The sequence below is a fragment of the Alligator mississippiensis genome, chromosome 5 (genome assembly GCF_030867095.1).
Source record: "Alligator mississippiensis isolate rAllMis1 chromosome 5, rAllMis1, whole genome shotgun sequence".
NCBI lineage: Eukaryota > Metazoa > Chordata > Crocodylia > Alligatoridae > Alligator > Alligator mississippiensis.
Window position 1 is genome coordinate 17,199,089 of NC_081828.1, and position 22,552 is coordinate 17,221,640.

General features: G+C 40.9%; 1 protein-coding gene across 2 annotated transcripts in view; it reads left to right on the plus strand.

The window, feature by feature from the left end:
* The window catches only part of LEPR (leptin receptor), an 83,282-nt gene extending 62,082 nt beyond the window's left edge, over nt 1-21,200 (plus strand). The window contains exons 15-19 of one of the 2 annotated variants that reach the window (XM_014593875.3): nt 2,825-3,007; nt 4,443-4,538; nt 6,187-6,289; nt 8,450-8,525; nt 14,082-21,200. In XM_014593875.3, coding sequence (XP_014449361.1) covers nt 2,825-3,007; nt 4,443-4,538; nt 6,187-6,289; nt 8,450-8,525; nt 14,082-14,909 — 1,286 coding nt within the window. In that variant the 3' untranslated portion in view covers nt 14,910-21,200. Of the gene's footprint in view, nt 1-2,824; nt 3,008-4,442; nt 4,539-6,186; nt 6,290-8,449; nt 8,526-9,170; nt 12,120-14,081 lie in introns of those variants that run through there. The other variant, XM_014593874.3, reaches the window with a different exon arrangement.
* The last annotated feature ends 1,352 nt before the right edge of the window (nt 21,201-22,552 follow it).

Below are 22,552 nucleotides of genomic sequence, written 5' to 3' on the forward strand. Positions count from 1 at the left end.
CCCAGACCCAGGAGACACCAGTTGCCAAGCTGGAGGAGGGTACGGGGGGCTCCCCCGCGTGCTCTCTGGCAGACTCGGAAGTGGACTGGAAGTGCTTCTGGTCCACTTCTGGGTCTGCTGAGGAGTGCACTGGGGACTCTTTTCCCCCCCCCCCCCCATGCTCCTGTAGGACACTCCATCCGCCCCAGCATCGCAGCATTCGCAAGCCGCCTGGTACCTTGAGGTATGTAGAAAAAAATGTAAAGCTGTCTATGTTCAAATCGCTGAATCTTCTGAATCGATTCAGAGGGTTCCAATTCGATTCAGAAAGATTAAAGGGTCCTCTGATTCGATTCAGATTAGGAAATTTGGCCGCTGAATTGGGCCGAATCAAAACAGGGATCGAAGCTTCACACAGCCCTAGCAGCTATGTGTATGTGTACTGGAGTATAAGTCCTGAAATTATCAGGAGGAAGAACACCCTTCTGTGTTTTAAACTCAATAGCTCAGTGGTTAGGGTAGTTGCTCAGAAAGTAGGAATCCCAGGTTTTAGTCCCATGTTACTTAGGGGGAGTAGTTCAAACCTAGGTCTCCCCTGTTTCCCAGCACAGCGTTCAAACCACCAGGCCAACATTACTTTCATAGCTGGTCGGGTTGGAAGGGACCTGAGCAGATCATCAAGTCCGACCCCCTGCCATGGGCAGGAAAGAGTACTGGGGTCAAATGACCCTGGCTAGGTGTCTATCCAGCCTCCTCTTAAAGACCCCCAGGGTAGGAGTGAGCACCACTTCTCTTGGAAGTTGGTTCCAGATCCTAGCTGCCCTGACTGAAGTAGCGCCTCCTGATATCTAGCCTAAATCTACCCTCTGCCAGCTTGTGACCGGTATTTCTAGTCACTCCTGGTAGTGCTCGGGGGAACAGGGACTCCCCCAATGCCTGCTGGTCTCCTCTGACTAGTTTGTAAATGGCCACCAGATCCCCCCTCAGCCTTCTCTTGTGGAGGCTGAACAGGTTCAGGTCCCTCAGCCTCTCTTTGTAGGGCCTGCCCTGCTGATTCCTGATCATGCGGGTGGCCCTCCTCTGGACCTTCTCCATGTTGTCTACATCCCTCCTGAAGTGCAGCGCCCAGAACTGGATGCAGTACTCCAACTGTGGCCTGACCAAATAAACCTGGCACTTTTCCTTAAATTCTGCGCGTTCCCGAGCTGAGCCAAGCACATGCCCAGAAAAGGCAGCGCGTTAGTTGGACCTGGCTCACACAGTGTCTGTATAGATCGGACTCTTTAGTGGGGCTGGCTTTTTTGGTGCTTTTATCTAATAGCTAATTAAGTCAGCTTTAGCTAAAAGTGCCAAAAAGCCCCACTGAAGCACCCAATGTCTACAGATGCTGTGGAGCTGGGTCAAAGGAGTCATTATCCAGTCTCCTTTTGTTGCTGAATCACTATTCAGTTTACCCAATATTCAGTGAAGTCAGAGATGCAGATTCAAATCCCCTCGAGGTAAGAGGGACCTGGAACTTGGTTCTTTTGTTTCTTGGATGAGTGTCCAAACCGCTTCTGTCATCCTCCTTCATCTAACATCCACTAGTCAGAATTTTGCCAGCTATAATTTTGTGACTTATGAATAGGGAGCATATGCATATGTTGGACTGCAGGCCTGCCCTGCCACTGTGTAGCCTACTGAGCATGCTTGAAATGGGAATATTGTGCATGAGTACCAAAAATGTCACTTATGCAGATGGAAAACTGCCAGTTGGGAGGGTAAAATGAAATAGAATTCTGCCCTTGGTCCACAGATTTATGCTGTATATCTTATCAGCAAAATGTTGTTGATCTTTAGCTATTGCCATGACTTGGCCTAGAGGGTGAAAGTTAGAGACCCAAGTAAGAACCAGAATATACAGGGAAAATACTTCTCCATGTGAAATGTGGTGGGAAATTTGATTTGTTCAATATTTGGGGCCAAGATGCTTAGTGTAAATCAACATAGTTCTCATTTCAGTGGAGATGCACTTGTTGACATCAGCTGAAGATGTAGCCCATAATGTACATAGTACATTGAGACTGCTTGCAGATGTTTAAAAAACAAAAATATAAACCCAGCGCTTTACCTTAAATTCTGCACATTCCCAAGCTGAGCCAAGCACGTGCCCAGAAGAGGCAGCAAGTTAGTTGGACCTGGCTCACCCAATGTCTGTATAGATTGGACTCTTTAGTGGGGCTTTTTTGGTGCTTTTATCTAATAGCTAATTAAGTCAGCTTTAGCTAAAAGTGCCAAAAAGCCCCACTGAAGCACCCAATGTCTACAGATGCTGTGGAGCTGGGTCAAAGTAATGCACTGCTTCTTCCAGTAAAGTTCTTTTTTTTTTGTTTTTGTTTTTAATGTCTGTAAGCAGCCTGAGTTTAAGAAACTAAAAAAATTAATGGTAAAGAACCAAAATGGTTGCAGTCATTCAACTGAATGAGGTGCCCAATGTGCATCTCATCTAACGCTACTTTGTAATGAAGGGTACATACAGACATGGAAAAAAAGAAAAAAAAACCCAGCACTTTACTTTCAGCTTGGTGTGCCCCAGCACAGAGTGCAGCACATGCCCAGAAGAGGAATCACACCAGTTTGACCCAGCTCGCCCAGCATCTGCATCAACTATTAGGTAAAAGCGACAAAAATCTCTGCTGAAGCACATGAGCTATACAGATGTTGGGGAGCAGGGTCAAACTGATGAGATTCCTCTTCCAGTAAAGCAATCTCCCCGCCTTTCCACCCCCCCCCCCCCCCCCCGGCCGTCAGTACTTGATGTATCTAATTACATTTTAGAAATTTGTTTTGTATTTTTTTCCCCCAGTGAATATGGTTCAATCACTTGCAGCCTATCCAGTAAACAGCAGTTGTGTAATTTTGACATGGACGCTTTCACCTCCAACTTACATGATAAAATCTTTTGTTATTGAATGGAAAAACCTCAATGAAGAAGAGGGAATGAAATGGATGCATCTTCCTCCAAATATTAGCAAATGCTATATTTATGGTGAGTTTGTACCTGAAAATATAATGTTCTTATTGTTGTCTCTACTTTGGTGCAATTAAAGTGATTGATCTGTCCCCTCACTATCTTTGTTTCTGATGGCTTGTGTATAAGATCCAGTAGAGCAAACCTTGCCCATTAGTTGAGAGCCCAGTATAGAGTTAATGATGTTGACTGATACAAGACTGCCAAGTGGTCTTTATCTCTGTTCAAACCCGGGCGCTGGTCCTGTGTGTTGCTCCGTGTCATGTGGACATTGGTCCATGAGTCTGTGGATTAATTGGTAACTGCATCCAGTGAGACTGCAGACTACTATATTTTCTCACATACGGTCCACAGGTTATATACGTTTTTACAAACATGACAGACAGGCGCGGGCTATACAAGGGTGTGGGCTATGCAGAGCCATTTATGCAAAAACAAATGTAGCAGAAGTTAATAAGTGCATTAATAATTGTTTGAATAGTATTTCCAGGTTGTATGACATACTGGATGATGACGATATGATTGCAAAGATTCAGGAGCGAAAAACCCGCCTTGCCATTTTCAAAAACAGCGTTCTGTCCATTCTTTCATTATATCCTCGTTCATCCACCCTTTCTTATTCCAAATAACTGCAACTCCATTTAGGATCTTTTCTCAGGGCATTGTTACCCATTTGAAAATAACCATCAGTTTTAACTTTATACCACTTGCGGTGCACGCTAGCACAATGGTAAAATTTGTTCGTTTATGGCCCATTGTTGATATTGCAATCATCTTTTTACCCCGTTTGATTAACTGTACAAGTTGCTGGGACTGAGTTGCCCCTGGTACTGACACTATCAGGTGCGGGGAATACATGGGTGCGGTCTATACACGGACTATTTTCCAAAAATACAATTTTCCACGGGTTATACATTGGTGCGGGTTATATCAGTGTGTGGGCTATATGCGAGAAAATACGGTAGTTGGTTTGGCTCTGCAGGTACCTTCATGCAGCATACAGTACAGACCTGGCCTACCTCTATGGGAGCCTGTTTTACACACATGTATTTGAACTCATCTGAGTAGAGTTACTGCCAATTGCATCAGTTCAAATTTCTGGCATGTCATTACCTTGCAGGAGTTGGCCAAAAGTGTGATTCATTTGTTTTCTGCCCTGTACATACATCATTTTTATATTTGGTTACTCAAGAACTAAACAAGTTTTTCTATTTAGTATTTTATAATCTTTCATGAAAAGCCAATAATTCTGTGAGGAAAAAAAAATCTTAGACTATCCAAAATAAATTGTTAGCTCTGCATTTAAATCCAAAATTAAAAGGATTAGGCCAGAAAAGATCATTCCTTTCTTGTACGATCTATTGCATACAATCGGAGCCTCTTTAAAGGTCAGCCTTTAATCGTATTACTACACTGGAACTTACATTTTTTAAAAATCTTATTTTCTTTGCAGATCACTTTATACTTATTCAGAAGTACCAATTCAGTCTGTACCCTATCTTTCCTGAAGGAGTAGGCAAACCTAAAACAACAGATCAATTCATCAAAGGTGATCTATAGGATATTATCTTTTTTTTTTTTTTTATGAAGCGGCAGTTTGTTACAAGTTCCCTTTAGATCAGAACTTCTTAAATCCTGATTTTTATGAGAAACAGAAAGATAAGTGTTGATATCATACCAATTAAAACAATGGTCCAAATCATCAGTTGGTGTCACTGAAAACAGTTTTGCTGGAGTCAGTGCTGTACCTCATCAACCTTGCCAGATTGTCTTCCTGCATTTTATACAGAGCCCTACTCAATTTTAAGATCTGCCAGAATTGATGGGGGAAGGGACTGAAAAGCATGTATATAGATGGCCCTAAGGCGACTTTGGGATCCTGTATAGTGTGGCTCCTCAGTCCTATAAATGCTTCCATAGTTTAGTGTGCCCTGGTGAGGTTCCTGGATAAGACTGGAGAATGGATACTTACCATTGGGCGCATCTACATTAAAGCATCACAGAACATTAAAGCATCACCAAAAATGTGCTCTTTAGCTAATGGGCATTAAAATAAACTAATGTGCGTTTTCCTAGTACCTCACAATGAAGGGTGCCTGTAGACGTGCTAGGAGGCTGCTCTAATACGTTGTAATTACAGTGCCTTGGAGCAGACTCAATTAACTGAGCCTGCTGGAGCGTGCTCCAGCAGACTCGCGCATATTGTATTTCCGTGTCCCTAAGCTTCATAATGGCAGTGGGGGGCACTTGGACTAAAGCTTGTTGAACGAGCTTAAGTTCAAGTGCTCCCACTTAAGTTCAAGTGCCTGGAGGTACTAAATTTAGTGTGCATTACCTAAACCACATTAATGAAAGTCTAAAATGTACCCACTGAGACACAAAAAATAAGTGGGCTTTTAAAGTAATTTTACTTTGTGTAAATTTGAACGTAAGATAAGGGTTGTTGGTGTATAATGCAGCTTACTTACCATATCTGCTTAGATCCAAGACAACCCTGAATTTAAGACCCACCAATAATTAGATTCTATACATGGAAAATGTATAAATTTGTTATAAATTTATAAGTATAGAATCTAATTATTGGAGTTTTACCTTAAATTTGTCTCCCCCAAAACTGTAGTGGGGAAAGCAATGGTGGTGCTGGTGATCAGGGGCAGGTGGTGGTGGTGGTGGTAAAGTGATGGGAGGGTCAAGCAGCTTGACCTCTACCACCTGTCCCCCTTACTACTTACCCCCCTGCTGCCTCTTCTCCCCATCTCCCCTTTCCACAGCCTCTGTCTCCCTGCCTACCCTCCAGAGGCTGTGTTGGGGAGGAGATGGGAGCCCAAGGCTGAAGGGTGGAGCAGGCACAGAGAGGACAGAGACTGCTGGGGGCAAGTGGGGAGTACAGATCAGGGCTGGAGGTTGAGCTGCAAAGCTGCCTGCCCCCTCTTGTATTTGAATCCAAGATGAGGGGCTTTTTTTCCCTAGTTAAATTGGGGGAGGGAAAAACTTTATCTTGGATTAGAGTAAATACAGTAAGTTGTTACCTTTAGCTTAAGTGTATTTAACTTATTAAATCCTTTGTTTTTAGTCTGTACATATACTCAACATTCAGCAAGACATTTTATTTATGACATTTTTAATTGTATGGAAGTTGGGGCTAATGACTAGAGAAACGCTGCAAAATGTTTGAGACTAATACTGTTTATTTTCAGATGAGAATGAAAAACAGAACAATGTGGGGCTCTATATGATTCTACCAATAGTTATTTTATCCTCGGTTTTATTGCTTGGCATGCTGCTGATTTCGCACCAAAGGTATGCAATTTATTTTCATAAAAAATATTCTGAATATCCTTATCAGATGATACTACACCTACAGAATTCTTTCTATCTAGTTAAGGACTTGTGTTTGTCTCTCCCAACCCCCACATAACTATATGGATGTGCTTTCTGTGAGAGATGAAATACTGTATTGCTTGAACATGGCACTAGAAAATGAAAATTCCTGAGCATGTACATTTTCTACTTTTGAGTTAAGCCATTACTCTCTCCATTTGAATCTATGCAATGGGGATGCTTCCCTAAAGTGATTTGGGGTTGGTAAAATGCTGATTGTCAAATTTTGTTACAATATATTATAATTGTCTTTATTAAAAGTCTGCAATAACTGCTATAGAAATAAATGAAAGAGGTTTTTTTTTCTTTTCTGGTTGGTTTATTTGGGAGTTGGGTCAAGGTTAATTCAACAGAGATGGTACTCCACTTTTCATAGCTGTAAAATGACTGGGTGAGACAAGGTTTTTTATTGTTCAAGCTCATTTTGGTAAATGCAGAAAATGCTATGGATGACACTTGCTCTGTGCACAGAAGCCAGGTGAGGTCTGGGTATCACTTAAACTCCACTTATGCCCTATTTTATACTGTGTGTAGTCCCTCTCCTCAAAAGGAAATATCAGCCCCAGAAAATAGTAAAGATTCATATTTTAAATAAAATTTATCCAAGTGCTTTGCTGGGCTAAGCCATGAGAGTGGTGTTTTAGCTGGCGTTGGTTTGTTGAAACCCTGGAGGATGTGGGCAGTGGAGTTCCCCAGGGCTCAGTCCTCAGGCCCGTGCTATTCAACATCTTTATCAGCGACTTGAAGGTGGGTGTGGAAAGCATGTTGTCCAAATTTGCTAATGACAAAGATGTGGGGAGAAGTGGGCACGCTGGAGGGGAGGGACAGAATCCAGCTAGATCTAGAGGTGGGCAGATGAGATTAGAATGGAATTCAACACAGACCAGTGCAAGGTGCTGCATCTAGGGAGGAGGAACCAGCAACACACCTATAGGTTGGGGAACACCCCTCTCATCAACACAGTGGCTGGAAGGGATCTTGGAGTCATTGTTGACTCCAGGATGGACATGAGCCACCAATGCAAGGAAGCGGTCAGGAAGGCTAACCGCACCTTGTCATGCATCTTCCATATGCATCACAAGCAGGTCCAGGGAGGTGATCCTTCCCCTCTATGCGGCACTGATCAGGCCACAGTTGGAGTACTGTGTTGAGTTCTGGGTGCCACGCTTCAAGAGGGATGTGGCTAGCCTTGAGAGGGTCCAGAGGAGGGCCACTCGCATGGTCAGGCGGCAGCAGGCCAGGCCCTATGAAGATAGACTAAAGGGCCTGAATCTATTCAGCCTCCACAAGAGAAGACTGAGAGGGGATCTTGTGGCTGTCTATAAACTCACCAGGGGGGACCAGCAGAAAATAGATGAAGCTCTGTTCCACCGGGCACCACCTGGGATAACAAGGAATGATGGTCACAAATTGATTGAGAGCAGGTTCAGGCTTGATATCAGGAGGCATTACTTTATGGTTAGGGCTGCCGGGCTCTGGAATGGGCTCCCAAGGGAGGTGGGGGTCTTCAAGAGGAGGTTGGGTAGATATCTGGCTGGGGTATTATGATCCCAGCACTCATTTCTGCCCAGGGCAGGGGGTTGGACTTAATGATCTGGTCAGGTACCTTCCAACCCTAGAAACTATGAAAAGCATTTCAAGACACCTGTGAATAGTAAAAAAATACATAGTATAAGTGCTGTATAATAATTTGCCTTGAAGAACCATGCTTGAGATAGTAAATGGAAATAAGTCAATGGTGCTAGCCAAACTTGTGATGACATCTGCCAACGTAACAAAACCATTACCCAGTATATAATTAGCCATTTTGGTGGTTTCAACTGAAGCTCAGGATTATAATAGCAGAGGCGCTAGAGCTGAAACTTGATTATGCCAATGGATATGTTTGGCCAGAATAAGTATAATCTCCCCATAAAGGATGTTCAATTATCATGCAGATTTAAATAAAAATGAAGCAATTCCTTAGTTGGTGTGGTTTATGCTATCATAATAGCGAGCAGTTTGGTACTTCTCACAGTTGTTTCCTTTGTACAATGTGCACGCACAGAACCAAATCAATAATTGCCTTCCATATTCCAGAATGAAGAAATTGTTTTGGGAGGATGTTCCAAACCCCAAGAACTGTTCCTGGGCACAAGGAGTGAATTTTCAGAAGGTATGGGTTTCCATGGCCCTGTATTCTTCCTGTGGCTTCATATTTTATAGACCCTAATGTGGAGCTTAATTTTTTTTGTTAAACTCGGCATTAGGTGTTATCCAAAAAGTCAATTACAATAGTTCTGAAGCACTGAGAGTAGTAATGCAACCATTGTTTTCAGCTGTATGAAGCTGTCAGTCTGAGAGAGGCCAAAATGCTAGATCCAAATTGGTTTGAATGAATGTAGGGGAAGTTTAGATCTTCAGATAATCACAGAGCCAAATCAAGAGCCAAATCCAGCAAACAGATGGCCCTTTGATGTAATACGTGTTGAAATCAATGGGTGCCATATGTGCACATGCAAGGCCAAATTCTTTGCTGGTGTAATTTGCCTCTCCTACATTGATTCAGTTGAGCAGTGATAAATTGGTCTTTAAATGGACCAGTACTAATTTACAGCAGCAGAACATTTCTCTCAGTTCCAGGATTTGACACTTACTGTATAATCATTAAGAGCATAATTTACATTCAGGATTATTATTTCTGAGAGAGAGAGCATCTGATGGACAGAAACTCTGTTTAATTTTTTTTAGCTATTAATTTTCATTCCCAGTGAAGTTTTCTTTTCTCATCTTTTTATTTTATTTCATTTCATTTAAACAGAGAATGGACATTCTTTGAAGTCTAATCATGCCTGCTGAACCATTGTGCCAGCTCCCAGGCTTCATATACAGAGTTGTTAGAAGATTTTTCTATTTACATTCAGAAGACAGGAAACAGATCAATACAATGCTGATTTGTTTAAAGATAACTAGTTCTGGAAGTAGTTTCATTCAATACATAAAATGCCCATGCAAAATCAGACCAGAGCCAAATTTGTCACCCATACTGAACCAGACCAAAAAACCCCAAACAAACCAACACCCCAGCTCCCTAGCCCTCCCCAAAATACCCAACTTTGTAGGCAGAAAACCAAGCTTTACACTGCAATTCCACAATATTTACTGACCTGCTTACTAAGGCTCTGTCTTGCAAAGGGTTTAGTGCTTTCAGTTCCTAGCTTTCAAAAGCAGAAGAGTGCCCCGCACTTCGCAGGAAGTGGCTGTTGAAGCAGAAATGTTTGGTCTGGGGCTCCTGCAATTCAAACCCAGTTACCAACTTCATTGCATTTTTTTCTCTCCTTTTTTTTGGTAATTTTATTCAGCATGATAACTAACCTGATTTTAATACACAACAGCTTTGGGAGTTGCAGGCGTATCAAGGAGGCTAAGTCTGGCCTTTAGAGGAGCACGTGGCTCCTAGTAAGGTCATCCACCACTGTGTATGTGCATCTGAGTGCATAATTTTAAGATTTAAAGAAATCATTGTGTCCGTTGTGCCTTGGTTTTCTATTAAAAGGACCATGTGCATATTTTGTCTGAATATATGTAGTTGCACAACAGAGCCAGTTCAGTCAAAATCTAATGGGAGACTTTAAAAATCATAGAATCATAGAAAATTAGGGTCGGAAGGGACCTCCAGAGGTCATCTAGTCCAACTGCCTGCTCAGAGCAGGACCATTCCCAACTAGATCATTGTAGCCAGGGACTAAGAAACAAAAACTAGTATTGGTCTTAATATGGCAAAATCTACTTAATATAATCTTCATTAATCATTGTTTCCAGCTTACAGCTAACACTTATTTACAGCTTTTGTTCTTTTATTTTTGTTTTAAATGGTAAAGTATGGTTAGAATGCAAAGAATAACATCAAGTTCTTCAAAAAGTTCAAGGAATTTATGATAGAAGGCCTGGTCCAGAACTTATGGATCTCTGTGGAATTCTGTAAGCTCCAGTGAGTTTTGTTCAGGGCCATTGAACCAAATAACTCCACCGAAGGAGCAAAAAAGTTACAAGTCTGGAATACACTTAGCTGCAGGGCTTTGCACAAAGTCCTGTTAATTGCTGGGAGTATTGAAGATGCAAGTTGCCGAGAAATTGTTATGAATCTCTTTAATATAGTTACCTTTAAAAAGGGAAACTCATCTCAGTTATCATGACCCCAGTTAACATGCGCTCATGGAACATGCATGTTGCATCTGGAGCTATGGACCTAATTATTGTATACCACTCAAAGAAATTACAAATCTAAATCAGTCTGGCAGAAGTGAACAAACTGACAAAGCCCTCCATGTCATAACTGTACATTTGCATGTTCTTTTGAGTCCAGAGCTAAGGGAAATAGAATTATCCGTGTAACTATAAAGCACACGATGCTGCACAGGAAATCAGAGTTGCTTTTATGCCACCTTGCTGTGCAGTACAAAAAGCTGTGTATACGCAGTACAGCTTAATATCAGTAAATCCTGCATTTAGACTGGAATCCTGCAAAAACTTACATAAGCTTAATGTTAAGACCATTAGTAATTCTATAAGTTATTCAATGAAGTTACTCAAATACTTAAAGATTAGCATGTTGATGAGCATTTGTGGGACTGGATCATAGCACCTAATGCTGTGGGCCTTGCAGCTGAGTTGTAGCACTGATCCTGCAATGATTTATACACGTATGTGCAGACCCATAGAAGCCAATATGATTATTCACTGTGTAGAAACGTGTGGATAGATGTTATATTTCTAGCACTGTAATTGCCCCGTAGTGCTACAGTAGTCGAAGGGACTGATGTGTGATGTCCCTTGTAGCACTACAGAAGTGGTTCCTGGACAAAACAGGAACTTCTCTTTAGTGCTACATTTTGGAGCCTCACAGGTAATGTCTATCCTGTGCATTGTACCACTACGGTCTTGTGGTAATTACCACTCCAGCAGACTCAATTAACTGAGCCTGCTCTGATGCGCTGTCATTGCAGTGCATTGGAGCAGCTTGCGCAGTCACGTACAGGCACCTCCTGTAAATACAGGACTGGGGCCTGTGTTGCCTGCAGTGACTGGGATTGTGGCCCGCCCCCCGAGACTGGATTGTTGGCATGGGACTGGTGCTGGGCTTGCTTGCTCTGACCAGAGCTGAAAACCTGCTGTGGGTGGACCTAGTTCTGGTCTCATTCAGACAGCCCAGGCCTAGAGGGAGCTCCAGTGGGGGTGGATGGGAGCAAAGAAGTAGGGTCAAGCTGCTGCCTGGCTAAAGAGCATGTTGTCAGATGCCTTTGCAGTGGCTATAGTGCTCCAGCTGGAGGGCTCTGCACTTCTGTCTGTGTCTCATGCAGCTACCTTTTTGGTAGCCCTTCAAAGTGCTGCAGCACTTGCCATGCTAGAAATGCATGTCTGTCCATTGACAAGGTTAAGCAGATGTGTAAGCCTTTGCAGGATCAGAGCCAAAGGATGGCAGGATTAGGTCCTTAGTATATTTTGAAACCTCCCAGTTTCTGGCCAATGAGTGCAATTAATTGTACTCTCAATGGCATAAGCCCATGAATGCTTCTTTGGTTTCATGGAATTATGTTGACTGCTGTAAAAATATTTTTGCCCAAACCATATGATGTGCACACATTGAGAGAGTGCTTCCAAGCATATTTACCCATCTTTCTCTGTAAGTATTTACTTTATATAGTATTACATTTCCTCAGGAGATTGTATGTACATTGTATTTGATTAAATATCCAACATGTTTTACTAAGCAATGTGTTTTGATTCAGCAGATGGTGACCTTTACTAAATGAAGTCTCTGTTTTTAAATCCGATATGTTTGTAGGCAATATTCTTAATGGGATTTTGTAGAGACATCCTTAACTACAGTTATACTAGCATGACAGTAGATGGAACAAGGAGCTCTTTTGCAAAATGATTTAAACCCTTGTGTTTTAGCTAGTTGTTGTGGGGAAGAAACTTCTCTGCTGGGAGGTTAACCACAGATGCCCACTGTGGGGTTTCTTTTTTCAAGTACCTTACATTAGCCACTATTTGTGATTTAAGATATTAAACTGAGTGGAGAAGTTTTGTTCCTTCCTTAATTCAGAGATGATCTGCCATAAAGAGGGAAGCACTTCATCAAGTCACATTCAATATAAATTAAATATATTGCTTGGTATATACACTGTAGCAGTGGCTTAAAGCTTATTTCAGCTTTAAGCTTCCTAATTTTAAATGCAGATTATTTCTAATACTTTTGAAGACTAGGAGAGTTCTGAGTGTGTGAGCAATGCAGAATCCATGCCAAAGCAGTTGCTTGGCTTCAGTTCAGCAAGATATCTAAGCACACAAAGGGCTTTAGGTATTTGAGTACCCCTAGTGAAGTTGGAAACATGCTTAAATACCTTATTAAATCATGGCCTTAGCTTCTATTGATGGCTAGTCTAATGTAAAAATAGCTTAAGATAGGTACATTAGTACCATATCTTCTTACAACACGTACCAAGCAAAGTTTTTGACACGTTTCTAGTTGCTTTGACAGATTTCCTGCTGTGATATATCATCTGTATGACTTGTTAACATAAACAGAATCGACGTTCTTAACTATTTCTGTTCTGATTGGTCATAATTAAACTCATTAGGCGGTATACATTTTAAAGTGAGCATTTCTTAGTGCTAAATACAAATAAAAATATGAATTTCCTTTTATCAGCTTATACCGTGGCCTTTTTAAACATGCATATACAGTTTGTGTTCCCTTGTGATGTGATAAATAGGTGTATTTGCCCAATAATGGATCCAGGAACAGGACAGAAGGGTGTAGCCTCCCAATTTGGCTGCGCCATGCACATGCAGTGAGCTGTGAACTCATTGCCTGGTCAGCAGGGGCTTCTGCTGAGCTGTCACCAGTGAGCTGACCCAGGGGATGAACATTTGCTGTTCATTCTTCCCCTTCCTCCCTTTCCCCCTGAATTCGGCAGTAGGGGAAAGGAGAGGACTAGTGGCAGTGGTAGCACTCACCCTCTGTGCTTCAGAGCCACGTGAAAACAGGGGCTCCAACCAGACCCTGCACTGAGAGCTCACACGTGGCACAGTCGAAGTGTGTTGCGACTGCCATTCTGGTTCCACCCCTGTATTGAGCTAAAATAAAAGTGTGCCTAGGTAGACAGATGTTCAGTCTTTATTCACACAGGAATTACTGAAAGACTGAATTTCTAAAAGTTGTGAAGGGCAGAATTTTACCTTAAAAATAGGAAAAGTTATTTCAGTTGTTAGTAAGTGGTTTTGATTCTTCTCTAATGTGTTGAGTTGTCCATGCAATTAAAAGAAAATACCAAGACATCTTGTTGAATATAGGGCATGAGCCTGCAAAGCATTTAAGTATGTATTTAATTTTAAGTATATGTTACAATACATACAATGGAAATTAATTGGACTGCTTATTCTTCAAGTCAAATCTTTGCTTAAGTATTTTGTTTCTTGGGTTGGATTACTAAACACTTGGCATTATATACCTGGGACATGTGTTTGTTTCCCCTGTCACCATTCTCCACTTCTTCATGCAAAGCGCAGGAAGAGAGCAGACATTGTTTTCTTATTTCAAAAGCGTACTTTTATGTTTAAAGATACAATATTACTTTTCAGCTGTGGTTCTTAAGTACAGTAGCTTTATATTGGAAATATAGCCATTAAATAAGAGATGAGCACTAAAATATGTCTTTTTTTCTAGCCTGAAACTTTTGAGCACCTTTTTATCAAGCATCCCGGAGCAGTGTCATTTGGGCCTCTTCTACTGGAACCAGAAATAGTATTGGAAGACATCAGTGTTGCTAAAGCTCTGAAAAATGAAGACAAGCAAGATTTTTTCGCAGTCAATTCAGTGTTCACAAAGATTCAAGACTCAGAGCATGACTCTGCTTGTTCTAGCAGCCATTTCAATAGTAACAGTTTATCTGGGGAGTCTCATGATGGCCAAGTCAAGGAAGGAGATACGAGGCAGTCCAACATCAAATATGCTACAATTATCAGTAACTCCAAATCAAATGGGCTTTATGAACAGCAAAATAATCTAAGTAGTTCTTTTGTTGGATGCTTCCCAGGTGAAGATTCCTTAGTTACTGCCCCTTTTTCTAGTAGTTCTTGGGAGGTGGGAAACGATGTGTTACTCGTATTACCTGACCAACATCCATGCCAACCCAGCAAAACTCTCTCCCTTTCCCGTGTTTCTTCGGAGGGCTTTTCAGAACCTTCAAACCAGGATGACACCTTTCCTGATGGAGACAGCCCTGAGAGGAGCCTTTATTACTTGGGGTTAACGTCCATCAAAAAAAAAGGAAATGACATTTTTTTAACAGAGAATTCCAGAGTAATGCCTAAACTGGACACGCATGATGTATTCAAAGACCTGGGTTTTTTTCAGGATAGTTCTTCTAATTTAAATCCCTTTATCAAAAATAACCTTAAATATGAAACTTCTGTTAAAACTTTCATACCATACATGCCACAGTTTCAGTCAACCTCAGTGAAACTGCAAGAGATGACAGAGAACAAAACTTAAGTTGTAACACCAAAGGGTAGATTTCTAGCAGATTGATATTGTTAACATTTTTTAAGTATCAATAACTTCCCCTTCACCTTCAGGAATACACTTAAAATTACTGGCTATGTGTTGCTCACACTTTTAAAATTGTGTGCCTGATTCCACAACTGAGTTCCCTAAATCATAAAGAGAAAATCCATTTGTTGGCTTAATTTTCACACCCAGACACCTACATCCAATTAGGATTTTAACTTCCACATTTGGTTGCATTCACAGTAGCATTTGATGCCAAGTTGGCCATTGCTGGTGCTAGCTGTTCCTGCTTTTCTGAGCGCCCAAGTGAAGAATTGGATGTCCTGTTGCAGACATTCAAATATGAAGACTGGATTGGTTCCTGTTGTAAGTTCCTGTTGTAAGGCTATCAGAGGTGGTATTTGATTTAATTTGATTTAAAACAGTCTTTGTTACAGCTCTGTCCATAGACCATATCCTGGCCTATGGCCCATTTCTGGATCCAGGGTCCTTGGCAGACTTAGAAGTCTCCTGAATCAAAAGTGATTGTGGGGAACTTACCTGCGCACCAGACCTCCCTCCTTCATGGAAACTATTGCAGTGGTGGAACTGGAAGCTGCTGCTGAGGTGACAATGCTTGCCTAACATCCAGGGGTTAACGTTGCTGGTTATCACTTAGCATTCACAACAGAAGGTCCCAAAATGGAACTGATAAGCAGAGGGCTGGACAAGGCCTCATCTGGCAGAGAAGCTCCCAATCTCAACAGCGATCAGAGAAAGGCAAAGCCCAACAAAATATTTTAAACACGTTTAACGAGCTCTTTGGAGAAGGTAGTGGGGTTTTTTTATCCCCTCCCCCTCCCAATTTGCATAAGATGGAGCAACCTGGGATGTTCTTGTTGCCCTGGGGCTGGAGTAGCCTATGCATCCCCAGCTGCAGTGGGAGATATGACCAGGATGCATATACTCAGTGTGACCTACCTGTTCCCTTTTCCAGACATGTGGATTAGATCCATTCATATTGTGGATTGGCCCCAGTTCTACACCCGCATGGTCTGTTTCAGATCAGAGCTGTGCAGCACGGGGACAAATTTTTGGGGAGTTGTGAATGTGCCTTCTCCATATTCACAGACACCTGCTTGTGGCATGTGTGTACCTATATTACATACAGAGACCCATGCAGAAGTTGTTCACCATTTAAGAGCAAAATGTTAAAAATATATTATACTATATGAACAACATAGGAAGAGCATGCCCTCATCTCAGTCTGGAGTGCTGAGAGCTCCCTCTCCAGTTTAAATGTGATGTAACCATTGATATATAGAGAACCCTGAATCCATTAATGGTATTTTCTAGTGTTGGGCCAGGTAGTGTGCAAAATCCCAACATATTCATGATGGGTGATAATGTATATAAGCCAGTTGTTTAGATGGCATCTGTAGTAAAGGGTGTATGTAAGAAGGCAGGCAGTGCTGCATCATTAGTTGGTTTAAAACTTAAAATACTTGCACTTAATTTAAATCATGGAAAAGAAAAGGATTACCAATATAACATCTAGCAATGCAAACTGTTACAGGAAAACATCTGTGCGCTAAATAGTACATCAGTATACAAGTTTTTCCCCAAATAGGAAGAGGTATCAGTAGCTGAAGGTATACATTAATGCATTAAAATAAAGGGAGTCATACTTTTTGGGTTCACAACATCCCCATTTGTAGTGTTCTTCCATGTAAACAAATGTATCTGGAACTAAAATGGGCACATTTTGGAGACCCCTTTGGAATTGAGGTTCTTCACCTTTATTGGTGAAGTTACCAGTAAAAAAACTATTTCATGAAACGCCTTTATGGAAAAAGGAAGAAAGGCACAGTCTTACATCACTGGAAATGACTAGTAGCCTTAGCCCAGATGTCAATCCTGGCTGAGCTGATTCCTCCAAGTAAGCTTGAGGAAGTCACTTCATCTCCTGCCTTACTTCAGCCAGTGGACAGGGTGGATAGGAAGTAGGATTTCTGAGAAAACCAGGTGCATCTCAGTTGAATTTTTTTGGATAAACAGATTGCAAAGCAAAATAAAAATCCAAGCTCATTTTTCAACCAAATACATTTTTTCTACTCTATCATTGGTAAATATTTTTATATTCAATATGTAATAATGAACTATTTTGAACTACTTCTAAATAGTATATATGAGCATTATGTTTACATATTATATATTGTTTCAAAACTTAATCCAAACAAAAGCACCATAAATGAGTTTAAAAGCAGCACCACCAAAAAACCGTTGAGCTGTGTAGAAACACGGTATTTAAATATTAGCATTAGGAAATAGTAGACAATGAAAAGGATTTGAGCAAATGTAAACCTACATCTTAATTTTAAGACCTACATTAAAAAAAAATTGGATTAATTTTTCAAAACTACGTAGGTTGTTTTGGCGTGCCTATTATCATTGTCAATATGAACATATTAGCCACCAACAGCTTTGTTTGACAATCACTCCTTGCTACACAAATACTTCATCACATGTATATAATCAATGAGTAAATGATATACATTAGGGTAATCGTACATTATCTACTGGGAACAAGGATAGGGTAGTGGAAACTACCATATCTCAGATGGAGGCAAAACTTAGGCTTTGGAAACCAGGGACAGAGTATTGAAAGAGCAGACACGTGACATTGTCCGATTAATCTGGGATGCATCAGGCAAGGCATTTTCATTTGAGATTGTGAAATATGAATATCACTGTACAACTCATTAGTCAGATCTCCTTTATAATGTTGTTCACAATTTTGGGCACTTCATTTAAATTAGATTATGTAGAAAAGGGCTACTAGGAGATCAAGAGACTGAAGAGCCTCCTTTATGAGAGGAGATTTAAAACTCATAAAAGACCCTGTACAGTACTTAAGTGCATTTATAACTTAAGTATGTAACTATTTCCAGTGACTTCACAGCTACTAAGGGCTTTCCAAGGATTGGGGTATTAATCACCTGTTGATTTTGTAAATGTGTATTAGAACATAAATTAGTTAAGCTTTTTTACCTCTCTCTGAAATAACCTGGATAGGTTTTGTGACTCGTTTGGAATCCTCAGACCTTCCACATCTCTACGAACCCCTTCGTTTCTCTCATAGCAGTGCTGATTAACTGAGAACATTGTGCCTTACCATTTATACGCTGCTTGGCTGTCTTGCCACACAAAAGCCAGGATACTCGAATCAATGTGTGAAATGGAAGCACTTGGGGTCTGGTTTTCAGAAATGAAGAGCATCCACAACTCCCGTTGAAGCTGCTAGGGGTTTCAAATGTTGCCTCTGAAATCCAGACTTCACTTCTAAGGTACTTTTTTTTGTGGAAGAAGTTACTGAGCCTGACATAGCAAGTTATCATCCATAAAAATTAGTTGTCTAAGTATTTTTAATTCCCTACACCACATGTAAGGAATATGGCAACTATTGAGCTGAGCTCCCTATGTAATCAAGGGCGGGGAAGACAAGATTTTAAGAGCAGCCACTACACAACCTACACAATTTTTTGACCTCTTTCATGCATGTTGAATACTTTATCTCCTATTTTCTAAAGCAGCCTGCAAAAATATAGCTAAACTAGGTTCTTAATACTTTGAATGGGTTGTTTTTGCCCTGCTATCACGGAGCAAGGTAGGACAAAACTATACCACCTTAGTATGCTCTACAAAACTGTCCTTTTGAACAGCAACTTCCACTTCGCCTGTAGAGAAAGGACATGGGATACTTTACCTCTGTGCCTAAAGGCAACATCTGCATATCCTGGAAACACCATCTGTTACTCTCTCTCTTTGCCCTCAGATCCCCTGGAAATGTTGCAGCTAAGGCCTATGATTCATAGTGCCTATGATTCTTGACAGTAAATATTAAGAGTTTGACATCAGTGATGTCTTTCCTTAACAGTATTTTTAATGATTATCCTTCATTTTCCATTGAGTGTGTGTTTTGTTTATTTGTTTTAACAGAAATTGCATATCTTTAAAGTCACCTCAGATAACTGGGTTTACACTCAACCCTCCTACATATACAACAGGATGGGACTGAGCAATTTTAATGAATAATATTTCATTTATTTATTTTTATTTGTAATTTGTGCAAAGTAGATTTTGTGTATGGGCAAATAAATGTACGTGATATTTTTTTCCAAGGCTTATTCACAACAGTTGCTCAGACTTCAGCATGTACTCCATCTCTGCAAAGGGTGTGGCATACAAAGCCAAAGGAAACTGTTGCTGATTTCCTTTTTTTTTTCTTCATTCCTTGTGCCAAACTGCCAGGAATTTTGGACTAGTCAGCTGAAGGATCAGGCACAATTTATGAATCTGTAGCAAGTAATTCTGTCTCAAGGTCAGTTGTAAACAGTACTCTACCTGTTCCTCATCTCAGAGGGGAATGTTGGTCGTTGGAGACTTAAGAACAAACTCACCTCCAATGTAAGGCCCTAGGTAGACATTATGTGTCTTGCATGTTACATGCAAGTATTGCATAAGGCAGCGTAACCTGCCAACTGGCCACGTTACAATGATCACGAGATAATTCTGCACCACAAAGAAATTGTTTCAGCAAACAGTTTCTCTGGGGCTGGTCTGCCATTTTTATTGAGGGTTAATCTGTTTTAATGTCTGGCATGTTATGATTTGTTGTGCAATACTCTCATGTAACACACCACTTGTAACATTTGCCTGGGGCCTAAGTGAGTGCTATAAAATGTCACCTTCTTACATTAGTAGTGAATTTGGACTTTGATCTTTCAGTCCCCTTCTTGTGTAAGGGAAGTCTAAATGCTATGTAGAAATTACACTTGCAAGTAAAACTTCTCTCTTTTCTCAGTCCTGAGTGCCATTTTTATTAACCAAAGCATTCAAAGACCCTGATTTAAAATTAATTCAGTGGCTGAAAATAGGTATTTGAGAAACTGAAATCTTTGAGGGCTCCATAGTACAAATTATGATTTGGTCCAGGAAAAGGCCTGGTCCACAAAGAGAGCTACTCACATCCATGAAGAGCTATGCAGCTGCCTGAGGTGGAAAGGAGACAGGACTCGCACCTTTTTCTCTGAGCATCTAGGACATTTTTTTTTAGCCTGAGGGTAGTATGAAGACAGGGAGAAAGTGATAGGAATGGGGTCCCAGCTTACCATCCTGGGTAAACTGGTTCCGGGAAGGAGGCTTGCTGAGAAGGTAAGTTCTTCTTTTTGCCCTATATGTATACATAGGTATAAAGGGTTTTCATAGATTCATAGATGCTAGGGTTGGGAGGGACCTCAATAGATCATCGAGTCCGACCCCCTGCATAGGCAGGAAAGAGTGCTGGGTTCAGATGACCCCAGCTAGATGCTTATCTAACCTCCTCTTGAAAGGAGGGATGGGTCTCCATCTCTTTTACATTATCCATCAGCCATTATATATGAATCTTGAGCTAGTTAAACCCCTGAACTCTTACCTTGGGGCTGACAAATCCTAGGGTCTTAGTAGTATATGAAGGGAAAGGAGCCCCTTCAAAATGAGTGTAAGGATGATGGTCCTGAAGCACAGGTGCGCTGCAGAGGTCCTCAGCATCATCCCACAGATACTGGGAATCCTAAGAATGGTATTTGACTCAGTCCACGTGCTGTACTTTTTCTAGCAGTAAGAGTTTCTTGAATGCTTTCATAACAGTATGTTTAAACTTTTTCTAAGGTGTTCAGTGTCAACTCCTCTCACTTGCTAATGCTGGGACTGCCAATAAGGCTGCACGTTTTTGCTGAATGCTATCAGAAAGCCCCTTCAGGTTAAACTGGGCGATAAGTGACTGAGGAACACACAGCTGCTGAAGTAAATGCCTCGCAAATTAATTTTAATAGCATTCAGGAACATGACTCCATTAGAACAGACAATTAATGATGTTTCTATTATGGGTCAGATGCAGCTAAAAGTTAAATGCACATTTTTTTTTGGTATTATGGTTGATGTCCAAAATAACAAGAACTTGCTTTTCATGTATTTTGTCTTTGTGAATTGTTAGTTTACATTTTGGTCGCTCATTTGTCTAAATCTTATATTTTGAGTGTATGCAAAGGAATATTTTTGTGAGGGTGTTTTGCCCCTTGTTAAAACTGTGAACTATATTTTTACATGGCTTTCACTTCTGGAACATTTTCAGTTATTTAAGTCATTATTTCCTGCTTCTTGGATTGTAAGTCTTAAAGAGTGCTTTCTAACAACTGCAGAGTAATTTTGTATTTATTTTTGTGAATAAAATGTTTATTGTTGAAGTTATATCTACATAGCTGTTTGTAGTCTGCTATATATGGAGTCTTTGTTTCAGTTTTGGAACCAACAGTTTGTGAAAAAGTCTCTGAAATGCGAGAATCTTACAGATAACAGCTGTGAACTAACTGAAGCTTCAGGGTGACTGAGCAGGTCCACAATATGTAACCCTGTTTCATCCAGTTACTCTCAAACTTTAAGCAGCTATGAACCATTTCAAATCCCCTATCCCCCGACTCTCCCTTCTCTTACCACTGTGCTACTAACGATGCTTCTTCTGTGGCAACAATACAGTTTGGTTGTATGGAAGAAGCCATTGTATGGGAGTCCTGGAGAAAAGATTTAAAGAAAGTAAACCAACCCCTTCCCCCCATGCCATCTGGATTTAACACAGTGGATATGGCTGTACAACCCCCATGTTTTGCACCTATACTACTTACTTCCTTTGCTGAGTGCAGGACTTTGTGTTCAGTAACACCCAATTTCTTCTCATTGCTTGCATCTCCCACTGCTCTAATGTCTCTAGGTACCTTTGCAACCTAGGTTAGCCTTCAGTGTGTGTGCTACCTTTGCAATTTTGGTGCCATTCACCAATGATTTCATGGGTGAATTTGTATCAGTGATTGAAATCAGCTGCACTGGATGCAGAGAGCTGCTTGGATTTGATTGATTTTAGTTGGTCAAAAAACGTCTAGAACCCTGTGCATAGTTCTGCATTATGTTGCATCTAACGAGAAGTGTCACTTGGGGAAGATGGATGGACGTTATTGAAGTGACGGGCATCAGGAGGTGCATTGTAATGTTCCAGTGGCCCATGGACTGCAGTATGAGAGCTACAGATCAAATCAGGTACCACTGCAGCAAAATCACCATGTATTTTTATAGACCTAATGTGAGCCAGGCCTAACTTCAGCCTTATCAACATGAACTCAAGTGCTTTGACTACATATCTGCTACTAATTTTCTTGCACTCCTTTCATGAATAGCCATCTCTCTGAAGACTTGATTCAAAGAATGAATATGTCTAGATTTCAGTGATGATGTGCTGGAGAAATTGCCCTCTTGCTCATTTATTTATTTTTATTTGTAATTTGTACAAAGCTCATCTGGTTGATTCAGCAAAATGTGATGGAGTGTGGATGCCCATTGACAAATAAAACCTTTCCTTTTAGCCCAGAAAGAGAAAAGGGAAAAGCCAGGTACTGACTCTCAGTCCCCTGGGAGTCATCTCTAACCAAGGCAAATCCTGCATTTTTGGGGATGTTTTCCAGAGTTGGTCAAATTCCAAATGCCGTCTTCGGTTTACACTGGCCACTCTGCCATAATCAGAGGTTGCATGTGCACATTTTGGGAGCAGTATCTAATCT